The 23,662-nt window shown below is 52.0% G+C and overlaps 1 protein-coding gene across 2 annotated transcripts; it reads left to right on the forward strand.

The window, feature by feature from the left end:
- Window positions 1-635: 635 nt before the first annotated feature.
- On the forward strand, window positions 636-22,642 carry LOC133342724 (uncharacterized). Of its 2 annotated transcripts, none has more exons than XM_061552065.1 (14): window positions 636-898; window positions 1,052-1,076; window positions 1,381-1,503; window positions 4,147-4,268; window positions 9,970-10,078; window positions 11,186-11,233; window positions 11,964-12,220; window positions 13,024-13,078; window positions 13,798-13,976; window positions 15,319-15,408; window positions 16,858-16,918; window positions 18,625-18,741; window positions 19,051-19,605; window positions 20,750-22,642. In XM_061552065.1, exons 1-14 carry the CDS (start codon window positions 704-706, stop codon window positions 21,178-21,180), a joined length of 2,367 nt encoding a protein of 788 aa, XP_061408049.1. In that variant the 5' UTR covers window positions 636-703; the 3' UTR covers window positions 21,181-22,642. The 2 variants fall into 2 exon arrangements, with proteins under 2 accessions (XP_061408049.1, XP_061408050.1); XM_061552066.1 differs by having other exon boundaries at window positions 15,337-15,408.
- Window positions 22,643-23,662: the final 1,020 nt, after the last annotated feature.

Genomic DNA, 23,662 nt, shown 5'->3' on the forward strand with positions numbered 1-23,662 from the left:
ACACAATGAGATAGCCGCCACCACCAACCTCATCACCCCGCATCTCCCCCCCCTCCATCCCTCAACACGCGGTGTTTCACCGCTCTGCTCCCAATCTCAACCTCGCCTCCTGCTCCTCCCACCATCACCACCACCGCAGGTTCACCGCCTGACCACAACAACAGACGGCCTCCACCCCCCCCCCCCCACCACCACCACCCACGCCGCTCAGGAGTCGCGTGTGCTTCACAGCAGCCGGGGTCTCGCTGGCTGGCTCGATGCGGGCCGAGCAAGAGAGCAGATCGCGAAGCGAACAGGAATAACCGGAGGGGCCAGGCTGCTTGACGCGAGGAACGGCGAGGGGAGAGAGGCGCTCTCGTGTTCCCTGCATCTCCACTGGCGCCTCCTGCACCGCTGGTGCCGGGGTCTTCTCACCTGCGCCTCCCCGCAGCTCACCGCTCACCGCTGCGACTGCCAGTCTCCCTCTAGCTCTCTCTGCGTGCTGCCTCTGTGCATCGCTTAACCACTCTGCTCATCCCCTGCAGCTCCCTGTTCATCCCTGACCGTCCAGTTCCCCCCGCAACCACCCCCCACCCCTGCCCCTCACCGTGCCTCCGTCAATCTCCTAGCGGACCTTCTGCTCAACCCCCCCCCCCCCTCTGCTTCAAGACACGGAGGCGGGAGCCTCCTCTGCAGGGCGCCGGGGCATGAAGGACACGAGCTGATGGGCCCCAGAGTGGCCGTGTGGAGCAGTAACCACCCGCTGCTGCTGCTGCTGCCGCCGCTGCTGCTGCTGCTGTTGCTGCTCCGCCAGAGGATGTGTTGTCTGTGCGTCTCCGTTGTGCCACTGGGAGCCATCGCCTCCACCGCGCTGTCAGGAGGATCTCTCTGTCCGCGACCCCCCTGGTGCTGGGATTCGGTGAGAGACCCCCAAATCTTCCGCGTCCTCCTCACCGCCCGCCAATCGTTGCGTTCCCCTCCAAGGGGGTCCTGCACGGCCGTGCGTCGAGTTCTAATGGGGACGTGTGTCCGTGTGCGTCTCTCTCTCTGTGTGTCTTGTATTTGTGCTCAGGAGCTCAACTGCACTGCGCGACCAGGTGAGGCCAGGTGCGACCCCCGTGTGTGTGTGTGTGCGGGCTTTCGATGCGTGTGAAGCAAACGCGGTGATGTGATGTGATGCGGTGCGGTGTGGAGTTATATGGTGAGGCGCGTGGGATGGTTCACTTTGGTGTGGTGAGGTAAGAGTGGCGCGCGTGTGGGGTGGCCTTGAAGCGGCGCGTTTACGTGGTGTGGATGACTGCACGCTGTGCTGTGGCACGGGGCGATGTGGTGTGGTGTGGCACTGCACGCTGTGGCATGGCACGGGACGGTGTGGTGTGTGGCGTGTGGCGTGTCCTCCAGGAGCCTGCGACTCACCTTTACCTGCGTGGCGAGCTCCCGCCTCCCCCCGGGACCTCCTCGTCTCCTCCTCGTTCCACGAGGGCCGCCTCCTCCTCAACATCAGCTGGGCCGTGAGCCCCGACGGTAGGGTTGACACCTCCTGAGGCTCAACAAACTGGGACATGTCGCGGGAAGAATATAGAACTGCACTGGGTACTCAATCACGATGCCCAATGAAGGGATAGTTGCTCGTGAATTCGTGGGCTTGAGTGGCGTAAACTCCCGTTATGATGACTACTACTTCTACTTACGCAGTTGAAAACAAAAAAAACATGACTCGTAATGTCCCCGGGAAGACTTTAAAGAGATGCCGCGGCAGGGTTGCCACCTCCTTGTGGTGAGGCGTCGTCACCGGCCCAGGGGCTGGTGGATCACGGGGAGATTTGACGAGTCTGTCGAGAAATCACACCCGTGGGCTGTGAGATGTCAGGGCAACCAAAGCAAATGAGTGGGTCTTGATTTTTTGAAGCTTTCGTGACTGCAGGAATCCATACTCTTTGGTTCTTTCGGTAAAGTCACGTAGGTATAAAATAAATCACGACGTTTCGGGCGCAACACAAGCGTCCGTCGTCAGGTGGAAAAGCATGGTCTGCTGCTGAAGCAGATTGCGGCAGACTGCGAGCAGTCGCTTGTGTTGCCCCCGAACCGTTATTTATCTTATATCTACTTGACTTTACCGAAAGAACCAAAGAGTAAGTGAGTGGGTCTCGTGTGGACCACTTTGAGCGTTACCACCTCCCTCAAACACTGCGAGGTGGGCTTTTCTCCCCAGGGGATTGCTCAGATGGCTTTGCCGCTGTGGCGTTCGGCACGATGGTTAAAGCCACTTAGTTGAGATTGTGATTGATGGTGGTCAGGTCGTTGATGAAAGAGTGGCGAATGGATCATTGGTGGGATTTACCTGGTAAGATAAAACAAAAAATAGTGTGGTTTTATTTGTATCAAAATTTGTAACGGGTTGTTTACCTTTCCTTGGTAAGATTAAACATGTAGTGTGGTTTTATTTGTATAAAATTTGTAACGGGTTGTTTACCTTTCCTTGGTAAGATTAAACATATAGTGTGGTTTTATTTGTATCAAAATTTGTAACGGGTTGTTTACCTTTCCTTGGTAAGATTAAACATGTAGTTTGGTTTTATTTGTATAAAATTTGTAACGGGTTGTTTACCTTTCCTGGTAAGATTAAACATGTAGTTTGGTTTTATTTGTATCAAAATTTGTAACGGGTTGTTTACCTTTCCTTGGTAAGATTAAACATGTAGTTTGGTTTTATTTGTATCACTTTTGTAACGATTTGTTTACTTTCCTACACTTTACACTCGTGTCGTGTTTTTGTTCTGCTTGTTGTTGTCACGTTCTGACCCGCCCCTACTGGACATCTGTGAACAAGAGTTGTATAGCTCTCCGGATTCCTCCTGCAGTATACATAAATACAGATCATCGATGTTGTATTTTTGTGTTTTACATTGGTTTACTACGTGAAATTCGCATAAATAAACGTACAAATAGACAAAAATACATGTCCTGTAAACGGTTACTGCACTTACTGTACTACCACTCTGCATCACGGGGTGATGTGTGTGGTGCAGTGTTTTCATTGTTTAAGTTGTATGTAGTGTATAATGTAGCGTATACAATATTTAACACTGAATTCAAGCCTAGAGCTACTCGCTTTGTCACGCACGCGGTGCCGACAGACGGACTCGTTACGGCCTTTGGAACGGTTTTGCCGGATCGGCCCGGGACTGCCGGATCATGTTGAAAGCAGCTGGATAATCGACGATCAACTCTGCAGCATTATAATTATGAGTACCTCGGTGACTCCCAAGTGAAGCCACTTTCTCGCCCACGGAATTGTCCAAAACATCCCGATGTAGCAACACCCTGCTGACAATGAGTCTTGGGACTCGGTTTCTCCTAGGTAAATGGATGACAGATGAAATAACTTCTAGATTTGAAGTTTTCGTGACTGCAAGGATTCATACTCTTTGTTTTTTTTCGGTAAAGTCACGTAGGTAAATACGTTTAATAAATGAAATCACTTAAGCAGTGTTCTTTCACTAAGTTGTCCCCATCTGAAGGACGCTTGTGTTGCGCCCGAAACGTCGTGATTTAATTTATTTTAATTTTTTACCTACGTGACTTTACCGAAAAACCAAAGAGTTGAAATAACTTCAGACCCTAGGCCCTGTCCATGTCTTGGCAGACATCCCACGGACAATAGAATGTTGTTCTTCTGATCACAACAGCTGACGGAGATGAGATAAAGATAGTCTGGCTGAAGTGGTAGAACTGGATTCTTTGTGGTGGTGGTGGTGATAATGATGCTGACAATGACAATGATGTTGACAAATATAATGATGAAGATGATGATGATGGTGGCAGATTGATGATGATAAAGATTATGATGGAGGCTGATGATGATCATGACCAGTATAATCATGGCAAGGATGATGAGTGAGATGACAATACTAATTATCGTCATGAATACTGTATTTTGATTACATTAATTATGACAGTGATGGTGAAAATGATGGTAATGATAATGGTTAAAATCATAGTTACTGACATGACTGTATTATGCTGACTGATGACAATAACCCTACAATGATGCTGTCGATGAATATTGTCGTGACAACGTTGACGATGACAATGATGACGATATGACCATAATGATTATGATGGACCGTGATGATGATGATGTTGTTGTTGTTGGTGTCGTTGAAGCGAGCACCCTCGTGCTGCAGGGCTGGCGCGTGGAGCTGGTGTTCACCGACTTGCACAGGGAGTGCACCCTGCTGCTGCTGCGCCACCCCGTGCCCACCCCGCGCCACCCCCGGGGCCACAAGGTGAGTAGCTGTGCGGAGGAGCTGTAGCTGAGGGGACACGGGGAGGCTGAGTGTAGCTGTGTGGAGGAGCTGTAGCTGACACGGGGAGGCTGAGTGTAGCTGTGTGGAGGAGCTGTAGCTGAGGGGACACGGGGAGGCTGAGTGTAGCTGTGTGGAGGAGCTGTAGCTGACACGGGGAGGCTGAGTGTAGCTGTGTGGAGGAGCTGTAGCTGAGGGAACACGGGGAGGCTGAGTGTAGCTGTGTGGAGGAGCTGTAGCTGAGAGGACACGGGGAGGCTGAGTGTAGCTGTGTGGAGGAGCTGTAGCCCAGGGGACACGGGGAGGCTGAGTGTAGCTGTGTGGATGAGCTGTAGCTGACACGGTGAGGCTGAGTGTAGCTGTGTGGAGGAGCTGTAGCTGAGGGGACACGGGGAGGCTGAGTGTAGCTGTGTGGAAGAGCTGTAGCTGAGAGGACACGGGGAGGCTGAGTGTAGCTGTGTGGAGGAGCTGTAGCTGAGGGGACACGGGGAGGCTGAGTGTAGCTGTGCGGAGGGGCTGTAGCTGAGGGGACAGGATACGGGAGCTCAGCACCAATAGCAGTTTGAATGTCTCTCACACTTCTTACCAGTGGCAGATCTTAGTTGAGGATTGGATACTCAAACTGGAGCTATTGAGAGTGGACGTTTTCCCTGATGGGGAGGACGTCTGTTTTGGTAACAGCTACCTGGTGGAAGTTTGAACCAATCCACGACGATGTGAGAGTGGATGGTGAGGCTGGGTTCATGGAGGATGCTCTTGAAGGGTGACGCTACTGTCCAGTTAGAGGCAGTCGCCCTCCAGCAACAACGGAGGGTAGAGGAGCGACACTTACAACAACGAGCGGAGTGCCGGGTGGCTAAAATGCAGCACGTTGGCACAGTAGGGGACACAGCTGGTGCATCTGCCAGTCAGTCAACCCATGGCACCCGGGTCTGTCCTGTTACCTCCTGTCAGTGAGCCTTCGACACTTTACATGCTCTTAAAGTGCACCTGGCCTGGCACAGGCACTGTGGTGACGTCACCGTTACTTGGTGGTGAATGGCAGGTATTGTTATGGCGTCAGTGGCGATGCAGAGCCCGGTGTCATCAGCACAGAGAGTCACGGTCAATGTTTAAACTGGAGATGGTTTTGCCGAGCGGGAGGAGATCTCCTGGGAAGCGCAGCAGGCCCCTCGATGCAGCCTCTGGGGTCTCCACGGCACAGGGTCTCGTGAGGAGTTACACGGCCTTCGCACGGAGACATCGAAATAGCGGTGTGAGAGGCGAGAGTGCCACTGGGAGAGATTTAAGGGATGCCAACGTAGCCACGAAGGTGTGCTTGGAGAGGATGGAGTGAGTGGCGTCTGGTGTCACGAGCAGCGGAGAGCTGGGAGTGAGAGGAGCGGAGAAAGGTGGTCGATGATCTCGTGTAGGAAAGTGGCGTCAGTGGAATGGCCTTGTGACTGGCGTCACGAGAGCATGGAGATCTTGACACTATAAATGCCCACATTCAAGATCAATGCTACATCTCTCCCTTGAGTTTCATCAGCAGCAGCAGCCGTAGACAATCCACTGCGGGTTGAAGTCCTCCCCAAGCCGCCACTACCCCTCACGATGCTGCAATGTAATAATAATCTACCTAGCGCTTTGCACATGAACCAAAATCATCGCTCCATCTCCTCAGTGGATGCGCTCTCAGACTTGCTCTATCCCTTGGCTCACTTTGGTTTTTGCCCTTAAATCTCAAATCATCCTCAGAAATCCCTTGGGCGATCTCGTCCTATATTTCTTCAGATCAACGTGGACTCAACTCCTGGAGACTGCGTTGATAACAAGTTTCTCCATCAGTGTCTTTGAAGAAGGGCCATTGCCCGAGACGTGAGCAATTATATTTGTTTATTTATAAATTATTTATAGGGCCACGGTGTTGTTGACGAATGTTTTGAGTTTTAGTTACGTGTGCTTGTGTGCCATTGCCAACGCACTGTCACCAAATAATATTGTTTAAGCCTTTAAACGCCACAGCGTTCTTCGTAACTAGTTTATTTTGGGTTAGATCATTGTATAGGTATAATGCCAATGTTCAGCTGTACCCTTCGCTACCCGACAGAGCCGTTGAGAGACACGCGTTTAGAGTATTTGGCTGTTGTTATAAATGTCCACATTATAAGCCAATTCGTTGAGCTATCATTTGGGCCAGGTCGCTTCTGAAAAAGAACTGTAATAGCTCAGAGGGCCTTACCTGGTAAAATAAAAATTGTTTATTTTTAGTTCAGAGACAATTAAATCAAGTTGTTACACATCACGAGCACATGTCCCAATTGATTTGATGTTTCATCAAAAAGCAGAGGAGGAGGTAGGAATGTTGAAAAGCAAGTAAAATGTTGACAATTGTTTTCTCTGGAGATTGTATCGAGCATCACGACAGCAGCCCAACTCTCGCGTGAGCCACAGCTTGTGTTGTCTCAGTGTCACAAACGCCGCCTGCGTGTGTGAAACCGGCTCACGAAAATACTAAAAATATTGTCTCTTATCGTGTCTCCTGTTCTCGCGGTTGTGCAAAGCAGTCCAACAACTGGGGTGATAATCTGATAGGCGAATTATTCACCCCTCTGCTTTACACAACATTCCCGACGACTTCCTCTCTTTACAAAAAGCGTCCACGTAGAAAGCGATACGCAGAGTTATGCTGCTCCCAATCCACTCGCCCTGCTTGAGTGGCACGTGGCCACCACATTGCGTGTGCGACACTGTCAGCCTTGCCTAGACCACCAACTCAAGAGCAAAATCACCACGCAGAGCTGTGCTACTCGCACACGTCAGGAAGACATTGCTCCCAACCACTTGCCCCACATGCATAGCACGTGACCCTATGCATTGCGTGTACCTCCGATGACCACTGTTGTGTATGTACGTTGCGAAAGAAGTTCAACATGATACATACATAGACCACCATCTCCAAAGAGCGCTGAATGTGGATTGTTTGGGCCGTGATATTGTTTGGACCACCAACTTTCAAGAAGGGTCGAATATCTGGTCGCTCCGTCGGGCAGCAGAGAAGCGATCACACTCCGCACATCTTTATTCATGTTCTTGGTTCTTTCGGTAAAGTCACGTAGAAGGGAAATAATAAAATAATACAAATAAAACAATTAAATTCTCACGACGTTTCGATTGCAACACAAGCAATCATCATCAGGTGTGAAACCCACCATCATCAGGTGTGAAACCTACCTGATGATCATTGCCCAGAATATGAATCCTTGCAGTCACGAAAGCTTTAAATCAAAAATCTTTATTCCTGTTCAGTTTCAGCCTCCACACTACGTTCTCCTTGTTTCGATGGATTTTCTCACCATTCACAGACAGCGTCGGATCTAGAAAATAAATGCGCGCACGCGTTCACGCACTCGGCGACCGAGCGGTGGCATGTCGGCATTGCGCAGGTCACCCCTCCCGTCCTTATCCCCACAGCAAAGAGATGGAGGGCGCTTGCCTGCGCGACCGCGTCACTGGGCACGCGCGAGCGCTGTGGCCTAAATGGAATAGTGCCCGACCCCGTCTGGGGCCCCACGCGGATCATCGTCAGACTCTCGTAGACGATCATTCTCCAATCATATGGCATCAGTAACCGATGCCGGCAGTTATCTTATTCAGACGGTGCCCAGCCGCTGTATTGATGAGGTCATTAATACAGTCTAGACAGTTGTGCAATGGGCAGGGAAATAGTTGACGTTTTGTGAGACAGTCGGTAAGAAAACTTGGTGCGGAAAATGCTGCTGATTTTATCAGGCAAGAGCGGTTGCGCTGGATGGGACCACGCGTATGCAGGATGGGGGAGGGCCGATTGTCGAGAGGGGCATTGGAGTGGTCTCCAGGAGTCTTATGTGGCAGATCTCTGGGTCTGTGTGTAAATGTATGGGTGTCTGTGTGAGTCCGTGGGTCTCTGTGAGCCTGTGGGGCTTTGTGTGAGTCTGTGGGTCTCTGTATGAGTCTGTGGGTCTCTGTGTGAACCTGGCAGTCTCTGTGTCAGCTTGTGGGTCTCTGTGTGAGCCTATGGGTCTCTGTGAGCCTAAGGGTCACTGTGTGGGTCTAAGACCAAATGGTGAGATATTGTCAGGGCAGACCACGGAGGTCACCGCGTGTCGACTGCACAGCAGCTGCAGAACCTGGCCTGCGGGTAAAACGCCTCGGCAAGGAGGTGTCGTGGAGGTGGCATCAATGGCTTTTGGCCATGGTCCCATCTCGATCTTTGTGGAAAGAATATCGTAGAATCTGCAACAGTCTCACAGACCACTTCGCATGGAGCCGCAGACCAATATTGGTCCATGACCCACAAGTTTGGAAACACTACTGTAGTCTAAACGACTTCTGCAACGTGTCTGCCGCACGGCCCTGTTCACTTGGAATGCGATTTGTGTATTGTTGCCATCGCCTGTTCTTCTCGTGCCGGTGTCAACATGAAACACGGCATTTGTTTTTGAAGCATGACATTTGTTTTCTGGAATATTAACCGATATGAATGTATCGCTGCCCCTGGGTGGATCCTGCTTCTCCTGGGTTCACGTCTTTGTCACTGGTTGCTCTCGGACACAAAGCACAGATGAACCCCTGCATTAGAGGAGGCTTTGTGAATTCAACTCCAGAATTTAAACATTTACTAGAGCACTGGTGCCTGTGGCCAAATCAACTGGAGCGCACGCAATTTCGTCCGATCTCGGAAGCTAAGCAAAATTGTAAGGCTGGATACGCCTTGCATGGGCGACCGTCACCATGCATAAAACACGTGTCGTATACATTGTCTGCAGTAGAGGGCAGTGCAGGAAAGTTCGTGGCCATCCCGCACTCCTCCTCCTACCTTCAATTCACACTGACCGGTGTGGTGAAGTATGGCAGGAGATATATCCCTGAAGGTGTGTTGGTGGAGCCCCTCGTCCAGCAGTGGGTTGACAAAAAAAACTGTGCACGGCACTCGGTCGCTGGAGCCCCACTATGCCACGGCGTCTCGCTAATTGCATCACCCCACTCCCTTGGTGTGTTCCTGTGAGCAAATACAAGGTGACAGCTGAACAAGAATGGTACTCTCTTGATTTGAAGTTTTCGTGACTGCAGGAATCCATACTCTTTGGTTCTTTCGGTAAATTCACGTAGGTAGAAAAGTAAATAATAAATCACGACGTTTCACTCGCAACACAAGCAATCATCATCAGGTGAAAAAATACAGCAGTAGAACTGCTGAACAGGAAAGAGCTGCTGCAACAAGAGGTTATATAGAGGTTTGAGGTGGGTGTCACCCAAGGGTAAGTCGGCGGGGTCAGAGATGGAAAGGCGTCCCGCACGCACAGCAGCGGCGTTAAAGGGAGAGATTGGCATGTTCGTGTACACGAGTTTAATGGGAAATTATCCCCATCGTCGCACACGAGCACCGTCGCCGTAGTGGCTCGTGCCACTACTGGCCGAAGGGCTTCCCTCAAAGGGCAGACGAATGACGCTCACAACAATGAGTGGAGCGCCAGATGGCTAAGATGCAGAGTTAGCACTGTGAGGAGCATAGTTGGTGCATTTGCCGGTCATCTCAGTCAACCCATGCCACATGGGTCTGTCCCATGACTCCAGCCAGCGGGTCTTCAATACTTCACGTGGCGATGTCACCGCTGCTTATTGTTGACCGGCGGCGGTTGTTGTTGTTGTTGTTGTGCCGCAGTGGCGAGTGCAGGCGTGCGCGTGCGTGTCGCCCGGCGAGGCGGTGCTCGTGAACGTGTACAGCCTCCCGGGGGGCAGCGAAGCGGCGTCCGTGTTCTACACTGCTCCCGGTACCGCCCGCACGCTGCTACGCTGTGCACAGCCTCGCCGCGGTGACCACTGGCTGTGCGGGTGCACATCACGTGCCACCCGCTCTTGACACGCGGCTCAGAAATGCACGAACAAAATTGGGATTTTTTTTTAAAGAAGCGCGGGGATACGAATGCTTGCCTGGGATTGCATTGCGAATGCGTTGATTGTAGAACGCACGTGGGATGACATCAGTCACACTGTTAAAACAAGTGAGTGGGATTGAGCAGGACACGGCACAGCTAGAAGGGACGATAGTCGATGGCCAACACTAATTATGGAGTTGCAGAAAAAGAATGGAAGTCATTCGAAAGGCGTTGGAGCGATGAAATCAGCTCATGTCGTGCGCAGGTGCTGGGTCGACCACGAGAGATGGCGACAGAATGGGAAAGACTTTACCCAGCAGTGGATAGATCGTGGCTGATGATGACGATGATGATGTGGTTCAGGGGCGGTTTCTTCATTAGGGCGATTGGGCGACGCACCACCAAAGTGTGAAAGGGACTTTTTCAATCACATTCAAAATCTCATTCAACCACAGAGTCACGCTAGCCGTTACTGTGCCTCTGGATATAGTCCAATCAGCGTCATGTCACGTTCTGTGGAGTACCGCCTTTTTTTGGGCGATTTCACTCCGGCTGAGAATCGCCCAGATTGTTCCCATAGACGTACATTCAAAGATGTTTTTTATCGAACGGCGGGCGCTCCAATGCATTCTCTATGGCTTCCGGCAGGGCTCGCACTAACGTGCTTACGTCATCATACGTAAGCACGTTTCATCCAACAAAATTATTTGTCGCCACCTAGTGGAATCTTTAATAAAAAAAACTGAGTGGATTGTAATAATAGTGAGTATAGAAACAAACAAGGAGATGTATTGTAAGAGTCACTTTATTTTTCATTAATATTAAAGTAGTGAAGTTGCCTTTACATGCTAAAGCTGTTAATTTATCCATTGCATGGGTGGACCTTATCCTTATCAATCAACCAGACATTTGCCCCCCCCCCCTGAGAGATTTAGCAGGAGCCGCCACTGATGTGGTTGTACACAAGCTAACCGCACGCCGCTGCCCCGCCCCTTGCCGCAGGTTGCCATGAAGAGGAGGTAGCCAGGGGCGCCACGTGGAGCTGCCACGGTGAGCTCCCTCCCGCCCGCCTGCCCCCCGTGCCCGCTGATCCACAATGGCACAGACTCACAACGGGTACTGGCACGCCCACTCTCCGAGCTAGGGCTGCCGCGATATACTTCGTCATGGTACGATCTGGTACCACCGTGGCTCAAGGTGGTTGGCTCCATAGCCGAGCTATCAGCTTTTGCGCGACCTCATCCGCTTTCGGAATAACGACTCCTAACCGCCAGCTGGTACGTGGACTTCACGACTCACAGAGACGTCCTCTGCCCCCCCCCCCCCCATCACTCTCGCCCCTGCCAGAAGACCTCCCCACCCCACTCGTTTCTCGAAACCAGGGGTCGGCTCTGGAGCCGCATGCGGTGGCTCTTTAAGGCCTGCAGTACTGCTCTTGAAATTCGAAAAAAAATGGGTTTGTTATTTTGGTTGCCAACCCCTGACTATGGAAGTCCAGTTCACCATGGAAGTCCAGTTTACTATGGGCAGGGATCGGCAAACCTGCAGCTCCGGAGCCACATGTGGCTCATTAAGGACTGTTTCGTGACGTTATTTTTAGGGACTGTCTTGTATTCACGTGCATTGTGGCTCTTGAAATATATATATATTTTTTAACCAAATTTCAAGCAAAAACGGCTCTCCTCGTTGTGTTGGTTGTCGACCCTCTGCTATAGATACACCAGCTCCTAAATTGCCGATCCATTCCCCACTCCCCGTGCTCCCCGTGCTCCCCCCCCAGGTGAGACGGAGCTGCAGGTGGGAGTCCTCCCCGTGGGGGACCAGGGGCTGAACGTGAGCTTCGCACGTGGGCCTCGCCCGATGGGAGTGGTGGCGCCACGGCGAGGGCGCTGGGTGGTGCGCGCGTGCCAGCGGAGTGCCACGGGGGGCGCCTGCTCCTGGGAGCTGGAGCAGCTCAGCGTGGAGGAGGGGGAGGAGGGGGAGGAGGGGGGTGCCGTGCTCACACAAGTGCCCAGGCTGCCCTGCGTGTGTGTGCAGGTTCGTGTGTGTGGGAAGGATAATTGACAGTGGGGTGAGCGGTGGTTTCGTGGTTCGCGTGCTGGGCTACGAACCCGGCAACCCGAGTTCGATTCCCGCACACGGCCAACATCGGTGACGATTATCTGAACCGGTCCTGGGCCTCCCCTAGGTCGACTCAGCCTCAAATAAGTACCTGGTGAGATATGTAAACATTACCACTGGGGAGATAAAGGCGGCCAGCGTGGTGCTGGCCACCCACCCCCTCGTCTGTTGTCCCGGCCTTCGTAGGTGCTTGCTAACAGTACACGCCCCAACAGTCTATTAAGGCTATACCGGGGATCTTTGTGTGTGTGTGTGGACCTTCATAGGTGATACTTGCTCTCAGTACTTACCCCAACATTCTGTTAAGACTTAACAGGGGATGAATACCTGATGCATGTGTAAACATTAGCACTGGGGAGACGGCGGTGGCCAGGCATGTGTTGCTGGCCACCCACCCCCTGGAGTACCATGTTAGCCAACCTTCATAAATGCCGGTTACGTGCACTTGCCCCAACTTTCTGTCAGAATCAACACGCATTCATATTATTTGGCTTATGTAAATTTTCACGTGATAAGCCACTTTGTTGAGCTATCATTTGTGGCTAGCTCGCTTTGGAAAAAGAGTTAAATAGCTCAGTGGGCCTTACCTGTTAAAATAAAAAAGTTTAGTTTTAGTTTGATTAGCACCGCGGTTCCTCTGCTGGTCTGTAATTGTTAATTCCTCGGATCTCATGTTTTTCGCTGCCTCCTCCCCCCCACCTCACTCCTCTACCCCCCAGGTGTTCTTACTGGCACACGCCCAGGAGCGAGTGCAGGTGTGCCCCTTCATGGACAGTGAGCGCCGCATCACAGCGCACCTCACCCACTCACCCACCAACGTGCGCAGCTACCCACCCATCTATTCACTCACTAACCCACACCCCAACCCTCCTATCCACCTACTTCAGCTACCTATCCATACACTCAACTACTCACTCACCCATGCATTCACTTACCTGAACACTTAGTAACTCAGCCACTCACCCACTCAATAACCTACTGACCATACAATCGATCACCCCCTGACCCATCCACCTTGTCACACCCCCACCCATGCACTCACACTCCCGTTCACTCACGAACCCACCTCACTTACCCACCTCACTTACCCACTAACAACTTTGTCCTCCCAGACACCCTCTCACCTGTGGAACATTAAATCGATCATCCACTCAATCACTAATCCATCCATTCACTACACTCATTCACCCACCCGCCCATCCATTCACCCAGCCACCCACTCATCCATCCACCCAATCATCCATTCAACCATCAACTAGTCCATTGACCCAACCACTAATGCATTTAACCATCCACGAATCCATTAATTTACCCACTGATCCATTCACCCACCCACTGATCCATTCACCCATGAACTAATCCATTCAACAACCCACTACTCGGTTCACGCATATACGAATCCATTCACCCACTAATCCATTCACCCATGAACTAATCCGTTCACCCGCCCACTTGTCTGAGCGAGTGTCGTCTCCCTGCTGACCCTCGCTCAGCCGCCCTGCAGCTGCGGGTGTGGCTGTCGGGGCCAGAGGGGGGCGCGCTGCACGCGCGCGTGGCCGTGGAGCCGGGCGGCTGCGCGCTGCTCGTGCTCGCGTCGCTCTACGCGCGCGGCACGCAGGAGGAGGGCAACGCGCGCACGGCGCTCGCCGACACACTGGAGCTCAGCGTCGAGGTGCACGCACCGACTCACTCGTACAGCGGCTCACTCTTACAGCGGCTCACTTGTTCAGTGGCTCACTCGTACACAGGCTGGCTCATACACTAACTCACTTACTCATACACTCACTCACTCATACTCCGGCTCGCTAATGCACTCACTCACTTATACATTCACGCGTACACTCGTTTACACACTCATTCGTTTACACACTGACTTCTACACTCACTCACTCATAGCCTCGCTCACTTGTACACCGACTCACTCGTACAGCGGCTCACTCTTACAGCGGCTCACTTGTTCAGTGACTCACTCATACACAGGCTGGTTCGTACACCCGCTCATTCGTACACTCACTCACTCATACACTCACTCACTCATACTCCGGCTCGCTCGTACAGCGGCTCAATTGTACAGCTGCTCACTCATACACCCGCTCACTCGTGCACTCACTCACTTATACATTCACGTGTACACTCACTCGTTTACACACTCACTCACTCATACACCCGCTCACTCGTGCACTCACTCACTTATACATTCACGTGTACACTCGTTTACACACTCACTCGTTTACACACTCACTCACTCATAGCCTCGCTCACTTGTACACCGACTCACTCGTACACTGGCTCACTCACTCACACACTCGTTCACTCTTACACTCACTCACTCATACAAAGATAAAGATCCCCCGTATAGCCTTAATAGACTGTAGGGGCAAGTGCTGTTAGCGAGCACCTATGAAGGCCAGAACGGTACACGAGGGGGTGGGTGGCCAGCACCACGCCCGACCGCCTTTGTCTCCCTAGTGGCTATGTTTACACACCACACCAGGTACTCATTTGAGGCTGAGTCGACCTAGGGGAGGCCCGGGACGGGTTCAGATAATCGTCACTGGTGTTGGCCGTGAGCGGGAATCGAACTCGGGTCGCCGGGTTCATAGCGCAGCGCGCTAACCGCTACACTATCGCTCCCCGTAACTCATACACACACTCACTCACACACTCGCTCACTGATACACTCGCTCACTCTTACACTCACTCACTCACACACTCACTCACACACCCACTCATACACTCACTCACACACTCGCTCACTGATAAACACACTCATACACTCACTCACACACTCGCTCACTGATACACCCGCTCACTCTTACACTCACTCAGTTATACACTGGCTCATATGCTCGCTCATCTTTTACATTCACTTACACTCACTAAATTAATTGATCATTCATTCACTCACTCATTGACCTACCTACCCACTTCCTCACTCACTCATTTACTTACTTGCTCATTCACGAACTCACTCACCCGCTCACTCACACACTCAATTACCCTGTATGACCCAGTGTCACCCTGTCTGCCAGAGTTTCCCCGTGACCTTTGAGCTGACGCAGCCCATGATCGACGCTCTGCACCACGGGGCCGTGTGCGTGCAGGTAACACACCTGCACGCGCATTAATTTGCGTGTGCGTGGATAAGTGGGGAGCGGTAGTATAGTGGTTAGCGCGGTGCCCTATGAAGGTCGAATTAGCCCCAACATCACCACTGAAGAGACCGAGGCGGCTGAACGTGGTGTTGGCCATCTACTCCCTCGTGTGCCGTGCCGGCCTTCATAGGTGCTCGCTAACAGCACTTGCCCTAACAGTTTGTTAAGGCTATATGGGGGATCTTTGTCTTTGTGCATAGAGAAGTGGGCGGTGGTAGTGTAGTGGTTAAGTGTACTTCTCTGCTAACCTGGCCACCCGAGTTTGATTCCCACTCACAACCAGTAACGTTGCCGATTATTTGAACTGGTCATGGGCCTCCCCTAAGGCGACTCGGCCTTAAATTAGTTCCTGGTGCAGGGTTCGAAATCAACACCGAGATGCTAGCTAACAGCACTTGCCTCAACAGTCTGTTAGGCTATATGGGGGATCTTTGTGCGTGCAGAAACATGAGCCATTGTGGAATCTCGTAGGCTATCATGAGCGAGCAAGGGCCATCATCAATAATCACAGATCACCATCAATATCCATAGCCATCAATTGACTATTAGGGCCAATCTCAAACCATTGTGACCCATCACACACCATCATGAACTAGTACAGGGGCCGGCAACCTGCGGCTCCGGAGCCGCATGCGGTGGCTCTTTGACTGACCCCTTGCAGCTCTGTGGCTGCCACATTGCGGGCAGCCATTTTTTTAAAAAACTGAATTGAGATAATTCAGTTCTTTACGCTCGAAAACGTGGCACAGGCGGTCTCCCCTCGCTTTTATGACGTTGAAATGCATTCCTGGAGACCCCGTCGTAAATCGGACCCCGCTCCCATAGATGTGTAATGAGTTTCGCGAGGTCAGACCGCGTGCAACCACTCCACTCCAGATCCCACCAGGAAGCGCCCCGCCTCATCTGGTGACGTCATTGTTCTCCTCCTGGGCGTTCCCTCTATCACGCCCCGCCTTCTCCCTCACGCCCCGCCTTCTCTTTCTTTTCCTTGGTGACGTCATCTAAACAGTAACCTGGGATCACGTGGTTATTTCTCCCCCGGATCGCGTGAGTATTAGCACTGCAGATGCAATATCAGCGTCTTGGTGACAACAAAATGTACAACAGACATGCCGCATTGGTAAAGTATAACACAGGGGAAAAAACACCTAAATAGACGCAGTTGATTCGATCACCTATTTTGTTTATTTAAGTCAGAATGTGTGGCGTCATCTGCTGTGTACCTGCTGCTATTGTGTTAAGTGTACAAGTGGCTCTTTCTGCGTGAAATGCAGCTCTCGAACTATTTTGTTGCCGACCCCTGAACTAGTACGACCCATCTCTATCCATCGTGGGTTTTCACGAGCCATCACGGCCCATCATGGCCCATCGGTGACCGCTCGTGTGTGTGTGGCTTAGGTGTGGAGCACCAGCGAGTACCGGGTGCTGAGCCACACGGACTGCATCTCCACGCCTGCAGGTGCCGGAGTGCGCAGCGGCAACCTCACCGCACGCCGTGCCACAGACTCGCAATGAACACCTTCACGGAACAGAGGACAAAACCTGCATCACAAATATGGCCGGGAAGGGGCAAGTGGTGTGGCGGGAAGAGCAAACTTAGCACTGGTTCTACCCCGAGCCAAAAACCTCGTCATCCAGAGACTAGCACGAGCTGTACCCCTGGCTCAAAACCAACTTGCCCGCCAGATGCGAGTCTTTAGACCAGGGGTGGGGAACGTCCGGCCCGCGGGCCGTATAAGGCCCCGAGAAATCCTTTGGTGTGTCCCTGTCAAGGCAACCGCAGGCGGGACTCGAAATTCAATAAATCTAGGAGCAAACCTGGAAAAGCAGTTGCGAGTAGCAACATCATCAATACCAGCTAACATCACACGCCTCGCCAAAGAGAAGCAGTTCCAGCCATCACATTAGGGGGCGATTTAATTAAATGTTTGACCAAATATAACGGGCTAATTTTTAAGGTGATAATTTAGTATGGCCCGCGAATGATTTTATAAATATCCAAATGTCCCTTGGCAGCAACAAGGTTCCCCACCGTTGCTTTCGACCTAACCCAAACCAACTCGAGCCCCTCACGCGCGCAGCCCAGAGGTCGCAACCGGGTACCCGATACCCGTACCCTACCCGATACCCGGCTACCCGTACCCGGCCGGGTACAGGTACGGGTACCCGTTTGCGACCCTGGTGCGGCCGGGTACGGGTAGACCGTGAGTCACTGGTGAGTCACCGTTTGTCACTCATTTCCCAACGTCTTGTCTCTTCTCACAATTCAAGTTCCTAGAATCAACCCACCCGCGCCTGCAACATGGCTTCATCCCAGAGGTCGCAATCAGGTACCCGATACGGGTACGGCCGGGTACGGGTACCCGTTTGCGACCCTGGTGCGGCCGGGTACGGGTAAGGAATCAAAACTTGTTTGTGACCTCTGGCGCAGCCGCCCGGCTCCACGGCCACGCGCGCGTGCAGCGCCCCCGTCTGGTCCCGACAGCCACCCGCAGCTGCAGGGCGGCTCCACGCTCAGATGAGTCGGTGGTTGAACGGATTAGTGGGTGGGGGCAATGGCGGAGCCAGGATTTTCAGGTAGGGAGGGAGGCAACCCCTCCAGCAATGAAAAATGATTGGAGTTGTTAGTAAGGACTTGTCCCTTGCTTTTTATTCGACGTGTGGGTTGAATTCGAACCGTGTGTGATCGGCATCGCTATCGCTGCAGGTGTTTGCCTTCAGGGAAGTCGTGGACTGTATACGCTACTGCACACAATTTTGTGAGTCACTTATAACTGGTTTGCCGTTACTTATTGCCAATTATGGACTCAGACTATTGTCCTATCATCTCATAGAGTCCCTGACACGTGATAACATGGTTCACAGTGGCAGTGCTGATTTATTACTAATAAACCGCAATGATCCGATCGAAATGAGGGATTTCGATCGGATCATTGGGGGGGCACGTGCCACCCCCCCCACCCGCACAATAATATAGGATTATTGTGGATCAGGCATACCTTGTGCTCTAGTGGTAGTGCCTTATGCCAATAGTCCCTACTTGCAAGCCAGCCTAGCAGCTTTTCAGAAATGTATCCCAAGTTGCTGGGGAGTCGAGTCCATAATGTTTGTGCTCCTAAGCCGCTCCTCTTGCCTCTCTCCCATCGCCCCCCACGCCCCTCCTAGGATCCCTCCAGTTCCTCCTGCTCCTCTTCCTCCTCCTCCCGCTCGTCGGGGCGGTGCTGCTCGCTGTGCGGTTTGCACGTGGAACGCGGCACAGAGAGACGTCCTACGCACGTGAAGGTGAGCGGTGGCATACTCACCACTACTCCCAACAACTCACCACCATCACTTGCCACAACTCACCACCACGACCACCACACCCTGTACCGCTCACCGCCACCACACCATGCACCACGCACCATCACCACCACACCCTGCAACACTCACCACTAACACACCCTGCACCGCTCACCATCACGACTACCCCCTACACCGCTCACCACCACGACACCCTGCACCACTTACCACTTGAGCTGCGATATCCGATTATTTGAGTGATTTGAGTGATTGATTTCCCTACCAATTACTGATTGTCTGATCCCCTGCCAGGTGGATTACCGATGACGGAATCGCCGCTCCTCCGCTCTTCGACCGCGACGCCATCGCCGCCATCGTCGTTACCACTGTCACCGTCACCTCCACTGTCGTCGCCGCCACCACTACCCTGGCCGCCTCTCCTCATCGTCCACTCGCACGACCAGGCCATACTTCACCAGGCCGTGCTGCAGCTGGCGTGGCTGCTGCGCGCTCGCTGCGGCCACGCGCTGCGCGTGGTGCTTGACGCGTGGGAGAGCGTGCGCCTCGCCCAGCTGGGCCCAGCTCGCTGGGTTGCCACCTCCTTGACCTCCGTTGTCTCCTCCACTACCCCCTCCTCCTCAACGTCCTCACCATCATCCCCATCAACAGCATTCCCATTTGCATTATCCATAGCATCATCATCCCCCTTATCTCCGTCGGTGTCATCGTCGTCATCTGCTTCCTCTCCGTGGTGGTGGTCGTGGAGGAGGAGAAGGAGGAGCGAGGAGGAGATGCGCGCCACCGTGCTGGTGATCTGCTCGCCGGGCACGCGAGGTCGGGGTGCGGGGGCTGAGCCCAGAGGGGACGGTGAGATGGGAACCTCCCCACCACCAACACCAACACACTACACACACACAAAGTTACTTAAGCCTCTCCGCTCCTGCCCCCCACTTCAGTTATGCTGTAAATTCATTCCGGCTCTTCGGTTCTTACAATCGACCAACCCTCTCCTCATACCAAATTATCACCCCAGCATACGTGAGCCCCAATTATACCCCAACGTAAACCACCCCCCCACCCCCCCGGTTACATTTATTTGACCACACCATGTACCCCAGCATACAGGACCCCTAATTATACCCCTGCGAATGGGACCCAAAATCATACCCCAGTGTATGGGACCCCCCCACAATCTATCCCTCTGGGCCATACATTTTCCTAGAGATAGTGCACCTTGGCCTCCCTTAGTCCTATTAACTCCCCTAGTCCCATTAAATCCCTTAGTCCCATTCAAGCTTGTCCCACCTTACAACCCCGTCCCAGAAAATGACCCCCTGTGGACGACTCCCTGTGAACACTGCAATTACGTGTTTTTATATCACAGTTGCACTGATATATAGAGCTTGCTTGCACATGTAACTTGTCTGGCTTCTCTTGCTCTCATATTGTTCTGGTGTGCGCTTTATGGGGAGCCACAGTGGCGAGATGTTAACTACCTCGCCTGATGTACAGGTCATGGGTTCGATCCCGGCCCTGACGCCTCTATATTGGGACTTTGCATGTTCTCCTGATGGTCGCGTGGATTTCTCTTTGGGTCTTCTTTTTCCCTCAAGATTTATAAACATGTGTTGTGGACTTCTATATATTTCCATGTGATAAGCCACTTCGTTGAGCTATCATTCGCTTCTGAAAACGAGCTATATAGCTCAGTGGGCCTTACCTGGTAAAATAAAAAATAGTTTAGTTTTACTTCAGTTTACGACCGTTAAACACCTCATTTACTAGTTGTGCAATATCCATCAAGGACCCTTCTGCACTCGCTTTCTGCAACATCGATGTTGCTATGTTCATGTTGCTGCCGCTGCTCGTTCTATTCACGCAGCACCACGGATAAACGGAACCACCCGGGTAACAAATCCAAACAAACTAAACGTTAAACACGGGACCCAAAGTGCGCACTTACCTGTCCCCTCTGCCCCATTCACCCCTCACCTCCCACACCTTATGTCAGTGATGGACGCCACCCTGGAGCTATTGCTGGGTGCCCCCCACTGTGGTGGGGGGCCACGCGTCCTGGTGGCGTTTCTACGCGGCGCGGGGGGCCCCTGGGACGTGCCCCCCGCGCTGAGGTCGCAGCCCTGCTTCTCGCTCCCGCGCGACCTGGACGCTCTGTGCGCGAGGCTCCTGCGGGGGGCGCCCAGGGGCCAGGGGTTGGGGACTCAGCGGGGAGGGACCTGGGACCCCCGGGAGGACCTGGAAGCCTCGAGGGCCCTGGAGGCCCTGGAGGCGACGCTCTCGGAGCTGGACGACGCGAGGCAGCGCGTGGACCTGCTGGGCGCGGACGAGGAGCGGGAAGGGGTGTGGGGTGGCCCTGCGCCACCACGCTCGCTCGCGTCCAGCGTGACCAACGCGGGACAAGGAGATGTCACGACGGACATCTGATGGCCAGTTGCCCGGACATTTGGACGAAGATTTTTTTTTTACTAGATAAAGGCAAAGGCGCAGCCCCACAATTTCTCTGTGATGCCACTGCCGGCAGAAAAGCGTCTACTAGAAGAACTCCAGAGAGTCACTCTAAAATGTGTTTGGCCTACTCTTCTAATGCTGCCCAGACGTCCTGGAAGAAATAGGAGTACCCACATTTTACCCCACCACACATGACTGGCTGAATGGACAGAGGTGAGGAGTGTTAGGGGTGGAGGGGAGGGTGTGATTTCAGGAAACGTTGCCACCGTTTAGACCACCACATCTGGAGATCGCATCGAACGGGAGAGGACCTCTGCTGGATTGCAAGCCCATGGGGCTTCACCAGTGCGGTGGCATCACGGTGAGACAAACCGAAATGGCAAAGCACGGCAATGGGAGGAGGCTTTCATCCAGCAGTGGATTGACAAGGGGGCTGTGAATGGTTAAGTTATTCACGCGGTGTTTGTGAAATGTTGTGAATGGCGCTCGCCGTGAGTGGGGATGCGCAACACCCGCCCAGTATTAACTGCATCGAAGACATTGGCGAAAACTAAATTCGTCTCAGTGTTTTCTTTTTTATATTTTAGTCGACGATGACCGTGAGCGGATGGTGACAACTGGTGCTAAACCACAGATGAGCGTTTGTGAATGAGCGGGATTAGATGAAATCGTCGAGTCTGAATGAAGCAAGGTGCTCAAGAGTAATAACTATATTAGAACTTGAATATTGTAAATTTTAATCATTGCCGTTTTCCAAATGTTTTGTGAGGAAATGATAAAATCAACAGGCAACAATATGACGATATTCTGACCTATGCGTGTGTACGATGGCAATGTGTTCAGGAGTTAAATGCCAATGTCGAGGTCTGCTGACATCCATGACGAGAGGGCCTCAGCAGAGCGAGTTTGTGTAGTTTTGCTGTACCACCTCCTCTTCCGTTGAAGGAGCAGACGACAGTGGTTTACGTTACAGTCCATAGTTTAGAATGCATGTCCACAGCTGTAATCCTGTGGGTTGTGTCTTTAATGCTACATTCATGAAGGAGATGTGCGCATTAGCCTGTTGATGTTCTGACGTGGTTGATGTTTACAGCGGTATTTGAGGAATGTCAAAGCCAGGCATGCGATTTTTTGGTCTTGAACGAGGTATTTCTGGACGTCCGCGTCGTTCCACTCTCTTCGCCGGCGTTCTTCCAGATCGGGGTGAGGTTCCACAATGGTGACGGCACAATCCCAGATGGGGGATTGGGACTCGAGTCGACCGAGAGGTTAATTGTTAAAGTCTTGGGTGATTATAGGTGGTTGTTGTTGGCAATTAAACGTGCAAACTCCTTTGCAAATATTGTGTATCATCCCAACGCAAAGTACGTATCATCTTAAGCGTGGAATCGTTTTGCATATTTAGAATCTGAAATAAAAGTGATGATGGAGAAACGTGTGACGTGACTGCCGCTGTGTTCTTGGAACTCTGGTGCGAAGTCTGGGCATCTTGTGAGGTTCGGTACACCGTAACTCAAACTCGTGGCATCACGGTGGCGAGGCGATTTTATCCTGCTCGCTTGGCATGCAGGATCGCGTGGGTTCAACCATGTACACTGGCGATGCCTGTTGTATATTTAGAGCTTGCGTGTTCTCTCTACTTGGTGGTCACCTGCATTTTTCTCTGCATCCTCCGGTGTTGCTGATATATGGGTGAGCGGGGCCTATGATCAGTGGGCAGGGTATAAGAACAGCTGGTAGTATAGGCATGGCTTTGTAAAAGTAAGAGGGGCAGATGGAGAGAGGAGCGATACCAACTCACAATGTGTCTTGGTTGGGCCTCCCAGAAAGTTGTAGCCTTCACTAAGAAACAATGAATGCATCGTGGTTATTTCTCCTGTCTGTTCCCATGTAAAGGCCTGGTTCGTGCCATGCCCGGTGAGTTTTTGTTTTGCCATTCATCTTCGTCGTGTTTATTTGTGCATGTTTTGGAGTTAGTTTTTCTGTTTCCACACCATGAACACCAATAATTGTAGATATTTGAAAACCATGACAAATTGTACCAATTAAGGATTTGTATTGAATTTACAAATAAGGTAGTTACATAATGTTACATAATGTACGTGTGTGTATGATCACCCCAGGGTGCTCTTAAACATTCCAGAAGGCTTCAGAGAGGTGCCCGCTTGGCAGAGGAATGGTCTGATGGGCAAAACAGTCCTGCGGGCAAACACAAAACACACATAATATCGTTTTTTTGGGTTAGATCGCGTGAATATAAATGTGTCGTTAAACCCGCCACCACCCGACAGCCAATTAGTAAGGTTTGTCACGGAAACAGAACATGCCAAGTCTTTACTCGTACAGCCCACCGGTGTATTGGAGAGCAAATCCACAACATTTGCAATCTGAGGACGACGTTTCGCCAGTAATTACAAATGGCTTCATCAGGCGACAGCCAGATTTGTGCAGATTACCC

This window comes from Lethenteron reissneri, chromosome 15 (assembly GCF_015708825.2).
Source record: "Lethenteron reissneri isolate LAM-NWPU_2019-01 chromosome 15, ASM1570882v1, whole genome shotgun sequence".
In the NCBI taxonomy this organism is placed as follows: domain Eukaryota; kingdom Metazoa; phylum Chordata; class Hyperoartia; order Petromyzontiformes; family Petromyzontidae; genus Lethenteron; species Lethenteron reissneri.